We start from the raw sequence: 21,530 nt of genomic DNA on the forward strand, positions 1-21,530 counted from the left end.
AGATTTACTAACTGTGTACATTTATCACACAAAGAACAAAATTAACACCTTTATTATCTTTTCTCTTTAACATTCCCTTGTACTATCATAATAATAATTATAATGCAATAAAATCACACATCTAAAACAGATTTAGACAAAGATGCTAAATAGTTAGACTCAACCTGATCTTCTATTTACTGATTTATGGAAATAAAATGTGATCCTTTGAAAAAATACATTTCAGAGTGGTCCACCACTGTAGGAGGTCATTCATAAAAATAATATTAAGAAGCATGGATTTCACTTCTGCACTCATTCTTTATTAAAATGCATTCGGCATGGAAAACATTTGCCTGTCAGAATTTTTCTATGCAATACTCCACACCAAATGTATTACAAGTTCCAGAACCTAGAAATACAGTTCCAGACAGGGCTTGAGATAGTGGAGGGTGTTTGAAGACCGGGAAACAGTGATCTTTTTGCATGTGTATTGTGCAACTCATCCCAGGACAACACTCAGGAACCCGGTTTTGGTAAGGAATTACAAACTTTTTTTGATGCAAGTCCAAAACCAAAATGTTTTACTTTCGCTAGCAATATATTTGTGCACCTGGGACAGAATCAGAGTAATTTGTAACAGTCAGTAAATTTCAAATGGGTAAATGGTTCTAACCAACACCGCAACCCCTGTATAAATTATAAGCAGACAAGGATGGGTCAGGGAAGAAAGGGAAACACCAATGTACTGTATCGTAACCCTTCAACAGGAACAAAAAGACCCAAATGTTTTTTTTACTGAGGCAGCCCTTTGTGCTACGTTATACTTATTGGATCCTTCTAGGGATGGTGATGAGGTAACGGTAAAAAAAAAAAATAATCTCCAGCAAGTATAGCAACAGTCACTGTTCGCACAAATGTAAAAAAGGAAGACCACCCCTGGTGTGATCACTTGGTACTTCCTGTAAATTTTCTTCAAATATATATATAAAGTTGCCCTTCACATGCTGGTGCAGATCATTGATGCTGATCTTCATTGCTTGCACTTGGAGTTCGGCTTCTGATCTGACTGCGCAACTGTTCTATTAGTTCTGGATTTTGTTGCTGCATTTGTTGAGCAAACTGTTGCCCTCTAAAAAGGATAACAAAAAAGAAAATTAATAAATGTCAACTAGAATATATCCATGAGCTATTAAAAGGCTACGTACACAGTTGATTTTTTTTTTATTTTATAAAATTGCCTATCAGTGTGATTGGTGCAACTTTTGAATTACTTTGTATTAAAAAATATTTTTACATTTTGAGATAGAGCAGCTTTGTATTTTGTATAGAGAGCAGCTGTATCTTATGCTGAGTCCTAAATCCATCCGGTCAGCGGCACTAACGGGTTCAGTGTCAGCGGGTCCTGCGTGTCTCAAGATCGAGCAGTTACCGTTCACATTTAAGATATGAACTTTGATTACAGGTGGATCCTCAATTACATCTGAGACACGCAGTGCTGCAGACCTGACAGATTTAGGACTCAGCGCAAGATACAGCTACTTTATACAGAACACAAAGCAGCTGTATCTCAAATTGTCAAAATTAATACAAAAGTATTTTTTTTCAAATAAAAAGTATTTAGAAAGTTGCAAATACACGTGACTGATCCCGCTATACTACGGCTCCTGCTTGTACATAGATTACAGTGGGGCTGGTCATGTGACGAAGAGTCGTATTGTCATCAAAGAAGGCTGTGCAGCTATACTTCCGTTCCCCCAGCAGCGCTATACTTGCCGTGCTGATTCTGAGATTTTATTTATATTAGCGAGTGTACTCACATACTGCAGTGATTACACTGCTAATAATTTTTGGTCCCCGCAAAACCCCTTTAAGCTTCATTTCTCAGTCCCTAATATTGAACGTGTAGGGAATGAATAAGGACCATCAACGATACATATTACCAATGTGATATAGTCCACTCCGTGTGTCCGACTGCTGTAATCCCCCAGCTATCAACTGTTCTTTCGGAGAAAGATTCAGGTGGCCACATTTTCCCATCAGCGAACATGTACTATTACACAAAGCTGCCAATTCAAGTCAGTGGGGGACAATATACGGTAATACATTGCCGCTCTTTGCTGCAGACTCCAGGGTATACAGGCAGGTTTTGCCTACTTGAAACAAACCATTTCAAGAAAAGCCCCCGCCACCTAAACCTATGCCTGGTTTTGTTGTTTGATACATGTTTTTTTCCTAATGTCAAAGATATTATTAAACACTTTATTCAAATGACCTAAATCAATTACATATTACTTTGGTTCACAATTATCAAACAGTTTATTACAATAAATGAAACCACCAACATAATATTATGGAGTCAAAACTCGAACAGTGATAATGTGTTTGTGTAAAGTCCAGACCACAATATGGTTTTTAGCTTGTTGGTGAGATACCCAACCATATCTAGAACATCGTGCCTTTAAAGGCCGGGTACATGCTTTGTGAAATCAAATACTAGCCAGTATATACCAGCTTCCAATAAGGTATATAGCATCTCTGTAACTTACTTGGTTTGAGAGTTCTGTTTCTTAACCGCTTCCCGACCGCCCACTGTAAATTCACGTCGGCGCTTGCTGGGCTCTGTGCAGCACCGACGTGGGTGTTAAAAGTGCGATCCGGGTGTCTCAGAGTAGCGCTGACACCCGGATCGCGCTGTTATCCCCTGCCTCTAGTCCCGGAGACATGACCGGGACCTAATTGGTTCAGGTCCCGGTCATGTGATCGCAGGGAAAGTTTGTTGTTTGGTGCTGCAGTCGGTTATAAGGCAAAACCGGGGGCCATACAACGGCCCCCGGGTCTGCCATGCACAGCAGCCTATGAGAACCAGCCGGAGGACGGTCCTCATAAGCTTCCTGTCAGTGTGACTCTCAGCGTCACACTGACAGTTTATAATACGTTACACTACCTAGGTAGTGTAATGTATTATAGCAGCCATCAGTGCTGCCAGTCTTCAAGTAAAAAAATAAAAAATAAAAATGTTTTATAAAAGTGTAAAAATAAGTTATAAGTTACAAAAACAAAAAATGCTTTTTTTTCCTATAATAAGTCTTATTGTAGGAAAAAAAATGACACATATTTGGTATGACGGCGTTCACAACGACCCAAATTATAAAACTATATTATTTTTCCTGCACGGTGAACAGCGCAAAAAAAATAATTAAAAAACAATGTCAGAATCACTATTTTTTTGGTCATCAACCCTCCAAAAATATAGAATAAAAAAAGATCAAAAAGTCGCATGTACCCTAACATAGTACCAATAAAAACTACAACCCGTCCCGCAAAAAACAAGCCCTTACACAGCTTTTTTGACTGAAAAATAAAAAAGTTATGGCTCTCAGAATATGGTGACAAAATAATTTTATCGAAAAGAGATTTTATTGCGCAAACGCCACAAAACATAAAAACCTATATACATCTGGTATCGCCGTAATCGTATCGACCCGCAGAATAAAGTAAAATGTCATTTATAGCGCATGGTGAAAAGTGTAAAAAAAAAAAAAAAAGACAAAAAACATTGTCAGAATTTGTTTTTTTGTTACTTTGCATGCCAAAAAAAAAAAAAAAAAAAAAAAAAAAAATCGAATAAAAAGTGTTAAAAAAAAAAAAAAATCACATGTACCCTAAAATGGTACCATTGAAAACTGTAGCTTGTCCCGCAACAAATAAGCCCTCGCACGGCTCCGGTGAAGAAAAAATAAAAAAAAGTTCTGGCTCTCAGAATATAGCGACAGAAATTGTGCAATGTCCAAAAGCGGATAAGATCGGGCGCCATTTATCAGTGCGACATTGGCCACATATCTGCGGATTATTATTTACCAAATTATTATACCCTCTTATGTCCTGATGTACTCTGCCCAATTTACACATACCCCCACATCAGAAACTGAAATACCAGCAAAACCCCAAACAGAAAAGTTACCAAGCAAAATCTGCGCTCCAAAAGCCAAATGGCGTTCCCTCCCTTCTGAGCCCCACAGCGTGCCCAAACACCAGCTTACGTCCACATATATATTTTATATCCGGGAGAACCCGCTCAACATTGTACGAGGTATTTGTCTTCAGTGGCACAAACTGGGCACAACATATTGTGCATTAAAATGGAATATCAGTGGAAAATGTTAATTTTCACTTTGCACCATCCGCTGCGCATTAACGCCTTCGCGCACCACGACTTAATAGCATGTCGTGGTGCGGGGGGTTATATATGGAGCGGGCTCATGCGCTGCGCCCGCTCCATATTCTGCAGGTGTCAGCTGTGTATTACAGCCGACACCCGGGACTAATGGACAGGAACAGCGATCACGTCTGTAAAAATGATATTATACTGCAATACATTAGTATTGCAGTGTATTGTACCATCGACCTAATGATCACTCGTTCCAGTCCCCTAAAGGGACTTTTGGGAGGTTTCCACTGTTTTGGTACCACAGGGGCTTTGCAAATGTGACATGACACCCGAAAACCATTCCAGCTAAATTTGAGCTCCAAAAGCCTAATATTGTTCCTTCCCTTCGGAGTCTTGCCGTGGGTGCAAACAGCAGTTTATTACCACATATGGCGTATTGCTGTAATCAGGACAAATTGCTTTACAAATTTTTGGGTGATTTTTCTCCTTTATTCATTGTAAAAATTAAACATTTCTATGTTTTTTCAGAAAAAAGTAGATTTTCATTTTCACGGCCTAATTCCACTAAATTCAGCAAAAAAACTGTGGGGTCACAAAATTCCTTGAGGGGTGTAGTCTTCAAAATGGGGTCACTTTTGGGGGGTTTCCACCGTTTTGCTCCCTCCAGGGCGTTGCAAACGCGACCTGGCACTGAAAACCTATCCAGCACAATCTGCGCTTCAAAATCCAAATGGCGCTCCTTCCTTTCTGAGCTCTGCCGTGGGTCCAAACAGTAGTTTAGTACCACATATGGGGGTATTGCTGTAATCGGGAGAAGTAGCATTACAAGTTTTGGGGTGCTTTTTATTCTTTATTCCTTGCAAATATTATTTTATTTCATATTTTTTCAGAAAAAAGTAGATTTTCACTTTCACAGGCAAACTCCAATAAATATAGCAGAAGACCTGTGGGGTCAAGATGCTAACTATACCCCTAGATAAATTCCTTGAGGTGTGCAGTTTCCAAAACCGTGTCACTTTTGGGGGATTTCCACTGTTTTGGCACTACCTCTTCAAACCCAACATGGTGCCTAAAAAATATTCTAAAAAAAAGGCCGCCACAAAATCCACTAGGTGCTCCTTTGCTTCTGAGGCCGGTATTTCAGTCCATTATCACACTAGGGCCACATGTGGGATATTTCTAAAAACTGCAGAATCTGGGAAATAAATATGGAGTTGAATTTCTCTGGTAAAACCTTCTGTGTTACAGAAAAAAATGTATTACAAATGAATTGCAGCAAAAAATTTTTGTCAATTTCCCCTCTACATTGCTTTAATTCCTGTGAAACGCCTAAAGGGTTAAGAAACTTTCTGAATGCTGTTTTGAATACTTTAAGGGGTGCAGTTTTTAAATATGGGGTGATTTATGGGGGTTTCTAGTACATAAGGCCCTCAAAGCCGCTTTAGAACTGAACTGGTTCCTGTAAAAATAGCCTTTTGAAATTTTCTTGAAAATGTGACAAATTGCTGCTAAAGTACTACCGTGTTTCCCCGAAAGTAAGACAGTGTCTTACTTTCTTTTTATCCCCAAAAGCCCCACTATGTCTTACTTTCGGGGTATGTCTTATATTGGAAAAAAATTGTCGAATTATTATTATTTTTTTTTTCACAAACTTTATTTAACTGTTTTACATTTTTTTTTCTAGTCCCACCAGGGGACTTCACTATGCGATGTGCCGATCGCATATATAATGCTTTGGTATACTTAGTATACCGAAGCATTATTGCCTGTCAGTGTAAAACTGACAGGCAACCTATTAGGTCATGCCTCCGGCATCGCCTAACAGGCAGATGCTGAAGGCAGACCTGGGGGTCTTTGTTAGACCCCCGGCTGTCATGGAAACCCGACTGCGACCCGCGATTTGTTTGCGGGGGCGCCGATCGGGTGACAGAGGGAGCTCCCCCCTCTGTCAAACACATTAAATGCCGCTGTCACTATTGACAGCGGCATTTAATGGGTTAAACTGCCGGAATCGGCGCGCGCTTCGATTCCGGTAGTTGCAGCAGGAGCCAGGCTGTGTATAACAGCCGTGCTCCTGCCGCTGATCGCGTGGGTACAGTCTCAGTACCCGCGCCATCACAGGACGGATAGCGAACTAGCAGCTGCTGAGGACGGATATATCCGTCCTTCGGCGTTAAGGAGTTAATACTGTGTGCATTACCGTATTTTAAGCAGGAGGCGGCAATACCCCCGTGTTTCCCCGAAAGTAAGACATATGTCTTACTTTCGGGGTACGGCTTATATTAGCCGACCCCCCTGAAACCCCCGATACGTCTTACAATCGGGGGTGTCTTACTATCGGGGAAACACGTAAGCCTTGTAACGTCCTAGAAAAATAAAATGTTAAAAAAACAATGCAAATATAAAGTAGATATATGGAATATGTGAAATAGTAACTATTTTGTGTGGTATTACTATCTGTTTTACAAGCAGATACATTTAAAATTAGAAAAATCATAATTTTTGCAAATTTTCTCTAAAAATTTTGCTGTTTTTCACAAATAAGCAATGAATTTATTGACCAAATTTTTCCACTAACATAAAGTACAATATGTCACGAGAAAACAATAGGCAAAAGCATTCCAGAGTTATTACCACATAAATTGACACGTCAGATTTGCAAAAATGGGGCTGGTCCTGAAGGCCAAAATGAGCTCTGTCTTGAAAGGGTTAATCTCTCCCAATTATTGTTCCAAATTCCATCCATAACTGAGGCAAGTCCTTCGCCCTCCTGCATGATGACTGACAGCTGCTGATCATACAGCTTAGTGCTGCTGAAATCCAACGTGTTTAACCCCACAGCAGCCCCACTTACAGACGAAAAATCAGCACTGTAAGGGTAAGTTCATACAGGGCAGATATGCTGCGTAAGAGTACACAGTATCTGCCCAGGGACCTGGAGGAAATTCCGTCTGAAAAACCGCACCAAATATTGTTGTGCAGTTTTTCGGCTAGAATGTCCGCTGCGGAAAAAAGAGAAATAAACAGGCTGCAGCGGTCACGTGGGATGAAACATCATCCCAGGAGGCCTGCCTGGACAAAAGCAGAGTAAGATTTTTTTTTTTCGGAGTTGTGTTTTTTTGCGGCGAAATCACAGCTTTTCCGTCTCAAAAATGCTACCTTTGCTATTTGTTGCAAATTTTACCTTGAATTGGGAAAACCCGCAACAAAGAAACAGCAACTATGCAAATACAATTCACATGCTGCAGATTAAAAAAGTGTTTTTTTCCGCTTCTCAGCGTGCGGATGAGATTTGTTCAAATCCGCTATTTGTGAACTTCTCCTTATAGTGACTATTGTCACCGTTAGGGCTATGCTGGGTCTTGTTAGACCCAGCAGCAGAGCAGCCTCCTACTAGGGTCACCCTGACGATCAGGTTACCAGTTACATGATCAACAGGACCAATAGCTGCTGCCTCTATTCTATACACAGCGCTAGTGGATCACTTGGTATGCGAGTACAGAGAAGACATAAGCGGTGAAAACCACTTCTGTCTTCTCTCTAGGGTCCCTGGCAGTCTCTGACTGCCGGGCACTCGACATTCAGATGCCCAATTGCTCTAGCTGCAAGCTCAAGCCCACGTCCTATATATACACTGGGCGGTTCCCAATCGGTTAATAAAGAACTGTTCTGCCATTAGTGCTGTTCAGTCCCTGACCATCTAGGTGTTTACCTGTGTGTTTTATTGGTGTGCTGCAATGGTGGCGACGTCAGTTACCGCCGATCACCTCCGTTTAACCCCTTTAATGCGGCTGTCAATAGCGTCCGCCGCATTGAAGTGGTTGAAGAGGGAGGGGGCTCACTCTGTACCCCCTGGCCCTCCCCGCGATGGATCGCGGGTGGCGATGGTTGTAATGGCAACCAGGAAGCCGTTGCTAGGCTTCCTGCTTGCCCAGGTACGGTAACCTATTAGGTCCAGCCCGAGGACCTAATAGGCTAACTGTCAGATGAGGAATGACAGTTACAATACACTGCATTACATAACCGGGGATCAGAAGATCAGATCTTCAAATCCCCAGGTCAGTGGAAGAAAAAAAAAACAGAAAGAAAATTAAATAAAAGTTTTAACTAATACTAACAACAATCTCCCTGTTTCCCAGGTCAACTCCTTTAGGATTAGAAAAAAACACATGAAAAAAAATAAATATATACATAATAGGTATCGCCGCGTTCGGAACGGCCTGATCTATAAAAATATCACATTTTTACCGCACGGTCAACACCGTAAAAACTTGAATAATTAAAAAACCAATGACAGCATTTTATTTTTGGTCATCTTGTCTAAAAAATGGAGTCACTTTTGTGGGGTTTCCTTTGTTTTTGCACCACAAGAGCTCTTCTAACCTGACATGGTGCCTGAAATATAATTTAAGAAAAGGAAGGCCGAAAAATCCACTAGGTGCTCCTTTGCTTCTGGGGCCTTTGTTTCAAGCCCGTAGCACACTAGGGCCACATGTGGGATATTTCTAAAAACTGCAGAATCAGGGCAATAAATATTCAGTTGTGTGTGCAAATTTCCCTTCCACTCTGCTTTAATTCCTGTGAAACGCATAAAGGGTTAAGAAACTTTCTAAATGCTGTTTTGAATACTTTAAGGGGTGCAGTTTTTAAAATGGGGTGATTTGTGGGGGTTCCTAATATATAAGGCCCTCAAAGCTACTTCAGATCTGAACTGTTCCCTAAAAAAATAGGCTTTTGAAATTTTCTTGAAAATGTGAGAAATTGCTGCTAAACTTATAAGCCTTGTAACGTTCTAGAAAAATAAAAGGATGTTCAAAAAATTATGCAAACAAAGTAGACATTTGGTAAATGTTAACTAGTCACTATTTTGTGTGGTATAACTATCTGTCTGACAAGCAGATACATGTGAATTTAGAAAAATGCTAATTTTTGCAAAATTTCTGTGTTTTTCACAAAAAAATATTGAATAAAAAAAAATAATAAAAAAAAAAATAGACCAAATTTTTTTTACTAACAAATTACAATATGTCATGGGAAAATCTCAGAATCGCTTGGATAGGTAAAAGCATTCTGGAGTTACCACAAAGTGACGTGTCAGATTTAAAAAATGAGGCTGTGTCATTTGGTCCAAAAGTGGCTGCGTCCTTAAGGGGTTAAAGCTGTGATAATTTGATTGCTTACAGTCCTGATCAAAACGTTTTGAGACGGACACAAATTTTTGGTTCACCTAATCTTTGCTTCAGTGTTTTTAGATCTTTTATTCCGATGTTTCTATGGAATACTGAAGTACAATTATAAGCCTTTCATAAATTTTTTAACTTTTATTGACAAACAAATACATTACGTTTATGCAAAGACTCGATATTTACCCTTCTTTTTCAAGACTTCTTCAAATCGCTCTTGCATGCTAGATATCAGCTTCAGGGACAAATCCTGACTGATGGCAACCCATTCTTGCCTTGTGTTTTTGTTTGTCCACCCGCTTTTTGAGGATAGACCACAGGTTCTCAATGGGATCGAGATCTGGGGAGTTTCCTGGCCATGGACCCAAAATGTCAATGTTTTGTTCACCGAGCCACTTAGTTATCACTTTTACTTTGTGACATGGTGCTCCATCATGCAGGAAAAAGCATTGTTCACCACAAAATTGCTCCTGGATCGTTGGGAGAAATTGCTCTTAAAGGACGTTTAGATACCAATCTTTATTCAGGGAAGTGTACTTAGGCAAAATTGTGAGTGAGCCCACTCCCTTGCATGAAAAGCAACCCCACACATGAATGGTCTCGGGATGCTTTACTGTTGGCATGACACATGACTCAGCCCCTTTCTTCTCCGGACAATCATTCTTCCAAATGTCCCAAACAGTCTGAAGGGGGCTTAATCAGAGAGAATAACTTTATCTCAGTCCTCTGCAGAGGACAGACTGACATTCTGCAGGAAGTACAGGGATTGGGCTAATTACTGTACTTCCTGCAGAATGTCAGTCTGTCCTTGAGGTTTTTCTTGGAGAGAAGTGGCTTCTTTGCTGCCCTTCTTGACACCAGGCCAGGCACCAAAAGCCTTCGCCTCACTGTACGTGCAGATGCACGGACACCTGCCTCCTGCTATTCCTGAACAAGCTCTGCATGGGTGTTGAACCGATCCCATAGCTGAATCCTCTTTAGGAGACGGTACCGGCACTTGCTGCATTTTCTTGGGCGCCCTGAAGACTTATTTACAGCAATTGAACGTCTCTCCTTGAATTTCTTGATGATCCGATAAATGGTTGATTTAAGGACAATCTTACAAGTCCTTGCCTGTACAGCCCTTTTGATGCAAAGTAATGATGACTGCACGTGTTTCCTTGGAGGTAACCATGGTTAACAGAAGAAAACGATAATTTAAAGCACCATCCCGCTATTAAAGCAACCAGTCTGCTCTTATAATTCAATCAGCATGACAGAGTGATATCAGCTGCCCTGTCCTCGTTAACACTTTCTCCTGAGCGAACGAGAAGATCACTGAAATGATGTTAGCAGATCATTTTGTGGCAGGGCAGAAATGCAGTGGAAATGGGGTTTTTGTGATTAAGTTAATTTTCATGGCAAGGAATGTCATCGCAATGCATCTGATCACATAACAAGCTAGAGTTTATGCAAATTGCCACCATAAAAACTGAAGCAGCAAACTGACACACAAATTTGGGTTTTCACAATCTCAAAACTTTTGGCCAAGACTTTATATAATGCCTTGTTGTAATACTTCATATTCCGGAACATTACTGCCGTTCAGTGATACACAGCCTTCGGATTGGCCTAATAGTCAGACGCCTATGGAACTGGGGGCCTTGGTTAGGCCCCCGGCTGCCATGATAAACCGATCAGCATGCTGTAATTGTGTCACGGTGGCACCAATGGGCTGTTACAGCAAAACCAATATAAAAGAAAAGGATCATTCTGGATAAAAATAAGCACAATCTAAAAGCAAAAAAAAAAAAAAAGAGGACTTAATCATAAATAAACTGAAAAGCTGTACATACGCTTGTATAAGACTGGCCAGGTCAGTTGGAGGTGTGTTTGCTGCAGCTGCTGCTCCAGCCATCGGATTGCCAGGGCCAGAAATCATACCGGACATTCTGAAAAAAAAATAAAAAAATATTATACCTTTTCATGTACTGGACAGCATGGCAAAAACACGTAGGTCCCTGCAAAACACTATCTGGACTTGACACACGTTTGGTTAGAAACCCCCATACACATTAGATTGTCGATGGAATCAGCCAACTTATATAATGTGTATGGCCAGTTTAAGTTGCTGTCCCGGATTATAGCTGTGCCCTAATGGAGCCAAACAGCCACCACTTTGAAAAAATAAAGTAAGCATTACCTCTAGGGAACGGCTATTCTGTTTGGTTCTGCCATTTTAGTTATATTCTGCAACCCCCTGTAATATATAAAAAGGATTTTACTCACCGTAAAATAGAATTTTCTCGTCCAGTCCATTGCGGACACAAACCATGGGTATATGCTGTTGCCACTAGGAGGCGTAACACCAAGAATAAAAAAAATAAAATTGTTGGCCATTCCTACAGTATATACCCCTCCTACCAGCACTAAGTTAGTCGGTCTTTACAGAAGCAGTAGCAGAATGCAAGGCAATAAAACAATATCAGACCCATAGAAGAAAACCAAATCCGACGGACAAACTTATAAACTTCATAAGAAAAGAAGGGTTGGAGCGGTGTCCCTCAATGGACTGGACGAGAAAAGGATTTTACGGTAAGTGCTCAGAAATCTTATTTTCTCATTCATTCTATTGGGGGTGGGGGGGGGGGGGAAGAGAACACAGACCATGGGACATCCCATAGCAGTCCACATGAGTGGAAACCGAAATGGACATAAACAACTACTCCACAGATGTTTCCCTTGGTTGTGGGTATCTGCAGACGCATCCTGTAAAAACTTGGTGAACATATGAAAAGACGACCAGGTAGCAGAGTAGTAAAGCCGAAGACTGATGGCGCTCAGCCCAGCAAGTACCAACCGCCCAAGTGGAGTAGGTTGTAGTCCAGGAACAGGGGTTATTTCCTTTTGAGCTGGTAGACCTCGCAAATAGCCAACTGCAGCCATTGAGCGATTGTAACATTAGAAGCCTCCAAGCCCTTCCTTGTACCCTCCGGGACCACGAACAGGGGGTCAGAGTGGCAAAATGGGGAAGTGACAGATTTGGGAGACCTGCAAGGCACGAACAACATCCAAATTATGAAGAGGGATTAAGATGCGCCAGAGATCAGCACTAGGACAGTAAAACTATATCCTGAAAGCAGGAGACCACCTTCGGCAGGAAAGAGGGCACTGTGCGGAGCAACTCCTTGCCTTGATCGAAATTCAAATACGAAGGACAACATGATAGGACCGTCAGCTCTGAAACACTCTAAATGGAGGTTATTGCCACAAGGAACCCCACCTTCCATGTGAGCAGACGCAACAAAATCTCACGAAGAGGTTCAATAGGGGCCAACTGCATTGCAGAAGTCAGATGACAAAACAAAGTTGGTGGCCGATACCAGGGCCCTGCGTTTGTTACTCCCTGCAAAAAAGTCTGGACATCGGATTGAATGCCAGAGGTCTGTTGGAAATAAAAAAAAAAAAAAAAAGACAGACAGCACGGACACCTGCACCTTAACAGAGCTGAGGGCAAGCCTACGATCCAACCTCTCCTAGAGGAACATCAGGAGCCTCAGAAGGGAGAAAACCAAGTGAGGAAGATGATTCTCACACCACTGCAGATAGGTCTTCCAGTACGGGGATAAAAGTGGGTCGAAGAAGGCTTCCGGGCCTTTAATGTGGTTTGGATCACCCACTGCGATAAGTGCTGCGGCTTTCACATCCACACTATTAAAACAGTGACTGTAAGTAACTTATACAAACGGAAGATTATATTCTATGCAACATAATGATATTAGTGTTCAGAGATGCTATTGCCATGGGACATGTTGAATTGCTGAATTTTTCTTCACTTGTCTGTAATGTTTGGGAAAATAAAAATACATACATTTAAAAATAACAAAAACAAAAAAAAAACATAGTGACTAATCTCAGTGGAAGAGAGGCCCCTGCGAGAGCAGATCGTGCCGAAGAGGTAAGCACCAAGGAAAGTCAGCTATTAGAGCCACCATGACAGCATGCCAACAGCGGCGCATCCAGTTCTGAGCGACGAGGATGGTCGGAATGCCCTCAGTCTTGATCCTCCTGAGGAGCTGGGAAAACACGCAAATCAGGCTGAAGTGATCCCATAGAGTGTCGACTGCATACGCCTCGGGATCCTAAGACCTGGAGTTGAATCGGGGGCTATTCCAGGTGGGGCAATTGAGTCAATTGCCCCATCTGGAATAGATTTGATCGAACACTTCTTGACGAAGGGCCCACTCACCTGGGTCGACCCATTTGCGAGGGAGATAAACCGCAACCCAATGCTCAACCCCGGGATTGTGGCTTGCCAAGAGAGCAGGGTGAATCTATGCTCCTTCCAGAAACTTGGATGCTTCAACCATCACTGCCAAACTCTGTGTCCCACCTTGGTGATTAAGGTAGGTGACTGCCGTGACATTGTCTGTCTGGATTTGGCCCGGACTGCCAGATACATTAGATACAGGATACAGGCCAGAGGTCTGGGCAAATTCTTATCAGGATTTTCCATTCCTTTGAGACCACCTCTTTAAACTACCATTAGCGAACATGTACTATTTCACTGAGAGGGGAGTGGAAAGGTTTATGCGACTGCCTGTGGCAAAGGAAGGTGATCTTCTCCACAGGGAAAGATGGCCCTGCATCTGTAAGATGCAATGTGTCTCTGACCACAGTGATGAGACACTCCACTGTAGAGGCCAACTTGGAAGATTGCTAGTCATCCAGCTCCGAATTGAAATCCGAGAGTTCACCCAGCTCCGAATTGAAATCCGAGAGTTCACCCTTAAACAAGGGTTCCTGGGTGAGGGGGAAGAGGCGGCAGATAGGTTTCCTGGAGGAAATTATGATGCAGTTGATATAGAGGGTAGGTGAGACCAAGCAGATCTGACACGTTTAGGAGGCCTGCCACGAAAATGACGACAACGACGTGGAGTATCCCCAGAATGTTGGCCAGCAATGTGGACCAAGATGCCCATCTCAGACTAGATGACATTGGAGAGGCTACAGACGACCCTGGAGAGGGAAATTAACCCATTGCGGTTGGGCGTCAGCATTAGGCGGTTAATCCAGTTAATTCCCAGAATGTAGTACCAGCAGAGAAGTTCCCTCCGTGTGCCAGCTGCGGTGAGACACTGGTGGGGAGCAAAGGAGAACCACCCTTAGGCTGGTGGGCGAAACATGAACTCGCGTTTTTGTTCCTCTTGCCTTCAGCATGGCAGGGGGACAAGAGTGCGTTGAAACACTGAGTACACGTCAGATGTTGTGGAAAGTAGGGGGGACAGCATCGCCCCTGTTACTCCTCTGGGAAAAAGGAAGAGAAAAAAAGAATAAACTAACATAAAAAAAAAGCAAAGACGGCCTGCTGTAACAGCAGGGGGGGGGGGGGGGTCTGCCCTGGACACTAAGCTAAGACAGACTGGCTCAGTGCCTTAAAGAGGCAGTATGTCACCAGATTTTGCAACCCCTATCTGCTATTGTAGCAGATCGGCGCTGCAATGTAGATTACAGTAACGTTTTTATTTTTTAAAAACGAGCATTTTTGGCCAAGTTATGACCATTTTTGTATTTATGCAAATGAGGCTTGCAAAAGTCCAAGTGGGCGTGTATTATGTGCGTACATCTGGGCGTGTATTATGTGCGTACATCTGGGCGTGTTTACTACTTTTACTAGCTGGGCGTTCTGACGAGAAGTATCATCCACTTCTCTTCAGAATGCCCAGCTTCTGGCAGTGCAGACACAGCGTGTTCTCGAGAGATCACGCTGTGACGTCACTCACTTCCTGCCCCAGGTCCTGCATCGTGTCGGACGAGCGAGGACACATCGGCACCAGAGGCTACAGTTGATTCTGCAGCAGCATCAGCATTTGCAGGTAAGTAGCTACATCGACTTACCTGCAAACGCTGATGCTGCTGCAGAATCAACTGTAGCCTCTGGTGCCGATGTGTCCTCGCTCGTCCGACACGATGCAGGACCTGTGAGTGACGACACAGCGTGGTCACTCGAGAACACGGCTGTGTCTGCACTGCCAGAAGCTGGGCGTTCTGAAGAGAAGTGGATGATACTTCTCGTCAGAACGCCCAGCTAGTAAAAGTAGTAAAAACGCCCCGATGTACGCACATAATACATGCCCACTTGGACTTTTACTTTAAACACGCCGACTTGGACTTTTGCAAGCCTCATTTGCATAAATACAAAAATGGCCATAACTTGGCCAAAAATGCTCGTTTTTTAAAAATAAAAACGTTACTGTAATCTACATTGCAGCGCCAATCTGCTGCAATAGCAGATAGGGGTTGCAAAATCTGGTGACAGAGCCTCTTTAAGTGTCACGCCTCCTAGTGGCCACAGCATATATCCACGGTCAGTGTCCCAATAAGACGAAGAAAAACTACTCTTTTCTTCATGTCCATTTCAAAAACCTCTTCCTCTCTTGCTTCTAACATACCTTGCCTGCCAGGTAAGTTATTCAGATTAATCCTTATAAACCATCCATCCCTCTCCTATTTACTGCAATAATTAGAACCCCACAGTTGTAGATCTATTCAAATCCCTATTTGATGCACATAGTGTTCAAAGCCAGTTACATTATTTTCAGTATTCATAAGGGCCTGGAATATATTTCTCTTTGTGTACTATTCTCACCCATAGGTTTATATATTCGACCGTAACACTTTAAAAGATGCTCCATATGGCTCTCATATTGCAAATTTTTAAGCAGATACTAATTATTCTTTTTTTAAATTGAATGGTCACTGATCTTTAATTCCTTACTGCCTGAGCAGAATGAATGAAATAATCAATTACATGCTTTAAGGGTGCAGTCACGTGTTGTATTTGCCTTGGATTTTACAATGAAAGCCGGTGGATTTTACAATATTACCGGCACTTGCAGAAATACAAGGCAAATACGATATATATATAGATATATATATATATATATATATATATATACACACATACACACACACACACACACACACACACACACACACACTCATAAAAATGAGTGCAAAAACTTACAATTGTTGTACTTGAGGGTTATTCATGAGGTTTGATGCCTGTGAACAAAACAAAAAACACCGTAAGGCATATATTAATCAGAGAATTTGCAGTAATTTCTAACATATTGATCTTCGATGTTGCTTTTTTTTTTTTGGCCAAGCAATATCAATTGACTTTTATTGAGCATAGTACAGCAGATATAAACATTTCCATAATGATGTTGAAGAGCATATTAACCCCTTCAGGACTGAGCCTGTTTTGGCCTTCAGGACGAAGCAGATTTTTCAAATCTGACGTGTCACTTTATGTGGTAATAACTCCGGAATGCTTTTACCTATCCAAGTGATTCTGAGATTGTTTTCTCGTGACATATTGTACTTTATGTTAGGGAAAAAATTTGGTCGATAAATTCAATATTTATTTGTAAAAAACACCAAGATTTAGAGAAAATTAGCATTTTTCTAAATTTAAATGTATTTGCTTGTAAGACAGATAGTAATACCACACAAAATACTAACTAGTTTATATTTCCCATATGTCTACTTTATATTTGCATTGTTTTTTGAACATCCTTTTATTTTTCTAGGACGTTACAAGGCTTAGAACTTTAGCAGCAATTTCTCATATTTTCAAGAAAATTTCAAAAGCCAATTTTTTCAGGGACCAGTTCAGTTCTGAAGTGGCTTTGAGGGCCTTACATATTAGAAAGTCCCCATAAATCACCCCATTTTGAAAACTGCACCCCTCAAAGTATTCAAAACAGCATTCAGAAAGTGTTTTAACCCTTTAGGCGTTTCACAGAAATTAAAGCAAAGTAGAGGTGAAATGTACAAATTTCATTTTTTAAAAAAAAAAAAATTCATTCGTAATACATTTTTTCTGTACTACAGAAGGTATTACCCAAGAAATGCAACGCAATATTTTATTGCGCAGATTCTGCAGTTTTTAGAAATATCCCACATGTGGTCCTAGTGCGGTAATGGACTGAAACACCGGCCTCAGAAGCAAAGGAGCACCTAGTGGATTTTGGGGCCTCCTTTTTTTAGAATATATTTTATGCACCATGTCAGGTTTGAATAGGTCTTGTACCCAAAACAGTAAAGACCCCCCCCCCCCCAAAAGCGACCCCATTTTGGAAACTATACCCCTCAAGGAATTTATCTATGGGTACAGTTAGCATTTTGAACCCACAGTTTTTTTTGCTAAATTTATTTGAATTAGTATGTGAAGATGAAAATCTACTTTTTTTTGTGAAAAAACATAGAAATTTTAAAATTTTTACAAGGAATAAAAGTAGGAAAACACCCCAACATATGTAAAGCAATTTCTTCCAATTATAGCAATACCCCATATGTGGTAATAAACTGCTGTTTGGACCCACAGCAGGCCCCAGAAGAGAAGGAGCACCATTTGGATTTTGCTGGAATAGTTTTCAGTGCCGTGTCGGGCTTGCAATGCACTGGAGGGATGAGAACCGTGGAAACCCCCCAATAGTGACCCCATTTTGGAAACTAACTACACTCCACAAAGAATTTTTCTAGGGGTAAAGTTAGCATTTTGACCCCACAGTTGTTTTGCTGGATTCATTGGACTTCGTCTGTAAAGGTAAAAATCTACTTTTTTACTGTAAGAACTTAGACATTTTTAATTTTTACAAGGAATAAAAGGAGAAAAAGCACCCCAACATTTGTAAAACAATTTCTCCTGATTACGTAACCCCATTTGGGAAACTACCCCTAGATAGATTCCTTAAGTGGTGTATAGTGAGCAGTTAGGCCCCACACGTCTTTTGCAGAATTTATTAGAATTAGGCCTTGAAAATTAATATCAACATTATTTCCACTAAAACGTTGAATTTTTTCAATTTCACAAAGGATAAAGGAGAAAATGCACGCCAACATTTGTAAAGCAATTTCTCCCGAGTACGGCTATACCTCACATGTGGTCATAAATGTTTTTTTCAGTAGAAAGTAATTAACCCTTTCCGAACTGATCCGTTTTGCTTTTTCTTCCCCGCTTTCCGAGAGCCACAACTTTTTTATTTTTCCGTCAATAGAGTGGTGTGAGGGCATATTTTTTGTGGGACGAGCTGTAGTTTTTATTGGTACCATTTTTTGGTACATAAGACTTTTTGAGCACTTCTTATTACATTTTTTGGTAGAGCCAGGGTGACTAAAAAACTGCGATTTTGCCATTTAAAATTCTTTATTTTTCACGGCGTTAACCGCGCGAGTTCAATAATGGTATATTGTAATAGCTTGGACTTTTACGGACGCAGCGATACCAATTTTGTGTATTTTTTACATTACTTTAAAAAAAAATTGAAAAGTGTTTCTTTTTGGACTTTAAATATTTATTATTTTTTTTCCACTAATAACAAACCATTTACTTTTGTTTTTACATATTTTATTAGTCCCCCTGGGAGACTTGAACCAGCAATCATTAGATCACTGGTAGAATACACTGCAATACTAATGTATTGCAGTATAGTGTAATTTTTACAGGCTCCTGTAACAGCGTGATCGCTGTTTCTGTCCGTTAGTCCCGGGTATCAGCTGTAATACACAGCTGACACCCGCAGCGTATGGCGCGGGTTCAGCGCGTGAGACGCTCCATATATCACCCCCCACACACCACGACATGCTATTAAGTCATGGTGCGCGAAGGGTTTAATGCGCAGCGGATGGTGCAAAGTGAAAATTAAAATTTTCCCCTGATGTGCCATTTTAGTGCACTATATATTGTGCCCAGTTTGTGCCACAAATACCTCATAAAATATTAACCTGGTTCTCCCGGGTATGGCGATGCCATATCGGTGGACGTAAACTGCTGTTTGGGCACGCTGTAGGGCTCAGAAGGGAGGCAGCGGCATTTGGCTTTTGGAGCACAGATTTTGCTTGGTAGTAGTTCTGTTTGGCATTTGGCTGGTATTTCAGTTTATAATGTGGGGGCATATGTAGGCTGGGCAGAGTACATCAGGGCATAATAAGAGGGTAGAGTAATGGGGTAAATAAATAATAATCTGCAGATATTAGGCCAGTGTCGCACTTATAAATGGCACCAGATCCTATCCGCTTTTGGAACGCTCTGCACATTTTGCATCGCCATAATCTGGGAGCCGGAACTTTTTTTTTTCTTTCACCACCGGGGCTGCGCGAGGGCTTATATTTGTTGCGGGACAATCTGTAATTTTCATTGGTACCATTTTGGGGTACATGCGATTTTGTTGATCGCTTTTTATTCCATTTTTCGTCAAGCCAGGTGACCAAAAACCATCAATTCTGACAATGATTTTTATTTATTTTTTACGGCGTTTACCCTGGGCTATAAATGACCATTATATTTTATTCTGCGGGTCGGTACGATTACGGCGATACCATATGTATATAGGTTTTTTTATGTTTTGCAGCGTTTGCGCAATAAAATCACTTATTTAGAAAATAATTTATTTTCTGTGTCACCATATTCTGAGAGCCATAACTTTTTTATTTTTCAGTCAAAAAAGCTGTGTAAGGGCTTCTTTTTTGCGGGACGGGTTGTGACCAAAAAATAGTGTTTCTCGCATTGTTTTTCGCTTATTTTTTTTGCGGCGTTCACCGTGCGGGAAAAATAATATTACAGTTTTATAGTTGGGGTCGTTACGAACGCGGTGATACCAAATGTGTACTTTTTTTTACGTGTTCATTTTTTTTCCTATAATAAAGACTTATTATAGGGGAAAAAAGCAGTTCTTATAACTTTTATTAAAACATTTTTATTCTTTTTTTTTTTACTTTTTTCACTTGTCCCACTAGGGAACGCTTAGACTTGCAGCTTTGATCGCTGCTAGAGTACATTACACTACACTACCTACGTAGTGTAATGTAGTCTAACTGTCATTGTGACGTAACGGTCACACTGACAGGAAGCCTACGACGACCACCCTCCGGATGGTCCTCATGGGCTTCTGTACATGGCAGTCCGGAAGCCATTGTCTGGCGTCCGGTTGCCATGGGTACCATCGCCAGCCCCCGTGATTTCACGTGGGGGCTGCCGATCGGCGCTAAACACCTTAATTGTGGCGTTCAAGATCGAACGCCGCAATTAAGGGGTTAACTGACGAAATCAGCGGCGATGGGCCGCTGATCGGCAACGGGGAATGTAGGGCAGACACCCTGCACAGTTAACCGCCACTGCAATGAAGCGCCGCGATTAACTGTCAAAGCACAGACGTAACTGCACATCAAGGTGCGCGAACTTACTGCTCACCTCAACGTGCATTAACGTCAAGGTGCGGGAAGGGGTTAACAAAAGTCGGGAAGGTGATTATTAGCAGACACCATGCTAGATATTCCAGAAGGTGTAATAGTCAGTCTTTTTGTGAAAGGGATCGACACCCGTGTTGAGTGCCCATCTATTGGCACCCCATTCAGGAGGTTTGGAGAAAGGAAAATAAACACACTTCACATGAAGGATTCCTTTTATTTCTATGGATAAGTGCACCACAACTGCCATGGTTATTTTTTTTAGGTTCTATCATGATCTGATTAGGCGGTGTTCACAACTGCATCGGAAGCTCCGCTATTTTTCAGGTAAAAGACATAAACCATCACAGAGTCCGACGGATCAGCCGCTTCCTGTTTTTTTGTTTTCCTACATGACTGAGCAGAACGGAAAATCCTAACGCAGATGTGAAAAGACCCTTAATGTGGTCAAGTGGTAACAAATTAAAACCGATCTGAATTTGCCATCAGCTTTGGTTAGTATTTAAAATAGTCTAAATAAATCTTACAATAGAACAGCACGGATACCATGTAGAATCACATCAGCATTCTGATGATCTAAACAGAGCCACTTTAGTGGTCTTACCATGCTCATGAAGCCAGGGTTGTTCAGCAGCCCGGCTAGATCCAAGCTTCCAGGAGCCCCCACCTGGAAGACATAAAAAATTCAGTTTTCCAATAGATAAAATATATAGCCCCAAAAAGAAAAAAAAGCACAGAAACTTACTGGACTGGGCATTTCTTTCATTTTCTGTTCAGCAATTTTAAGGTTTGATTTGTAAGTGTCATTGTCTGGATCTAACTCCAAAGCTCTCTTGTAGAACCCCACAGCTTCGGCGTGCTTATTCAAACTTGATAGAGCCAATCTGGAGTAAGAGAAATGAAAATAGGAAAGATACAAGAGTCATAGACCAAGAGCTAAGGGTCTGCAACTAGACAAGTATAAA

The 21,530-nt window shown here is 41.3% G+C and overlaps 1 protein-coding gene across 2 annotated transcripts in view; it reads right to left on the minus strand.

Annotated features, from left to right (window-relative positions):
* Positions 1-280: 280 nt before the first annotated feature.
* Positions 281-21,530, minus strand: part of SGTA (small glutamine rich tetratricopeptide repeat co-chaperone alpha) — a 44,756-nt gene continuing 23,506 nt past the window's right edge. The window contains exons 7-11 of one of the 2 annotated variants that reach the window (XM_075825292.1): positions 21,311-21,449; positions 21,170-21,232; positions 16,340-16,377; positions 11,169-11,264; positions 281-1,111 (exon numbers count right to left, since the gene is read on the minus strand). In XM_075825292.1, coding sequence (XP_075681407.1) covers positions 997-1,111; positions 11,169-11,264; positions 16,340-16,377; positions 21,170-21,232; positions 21,311-21,449 — 451 coding nt within the window. In that variant the 3' untranslated portion in view covers positions 281-996. Of the gene's footprint in view, positions 1,112-11,168; positions 11,265-11,515; positions 11,573-16,339; positions 16,378-21,169; positions 21,233-21,310; positions 21,450-21,530 lie in introns of those variants that run through there. The other variant, XM_075825293.1, reaches the window with a different exon arrangement.

The sequence above is a fragment of the Rhinoderma darwinii genome, chromosome 1, assembly GCF_050947455.1.
Source record: "Rhinoderma darwinii isolate aRhiDar2 chromosome 1, aRhiDar2.hap1, whole genome shotgun sequence".
Lineage (NCBI taxonomy): Eukaryota > Metazoa > Chordata > Amphibia > Anura > Rhinodermatidae > Rhinoderma > Rhinoderma darwinii.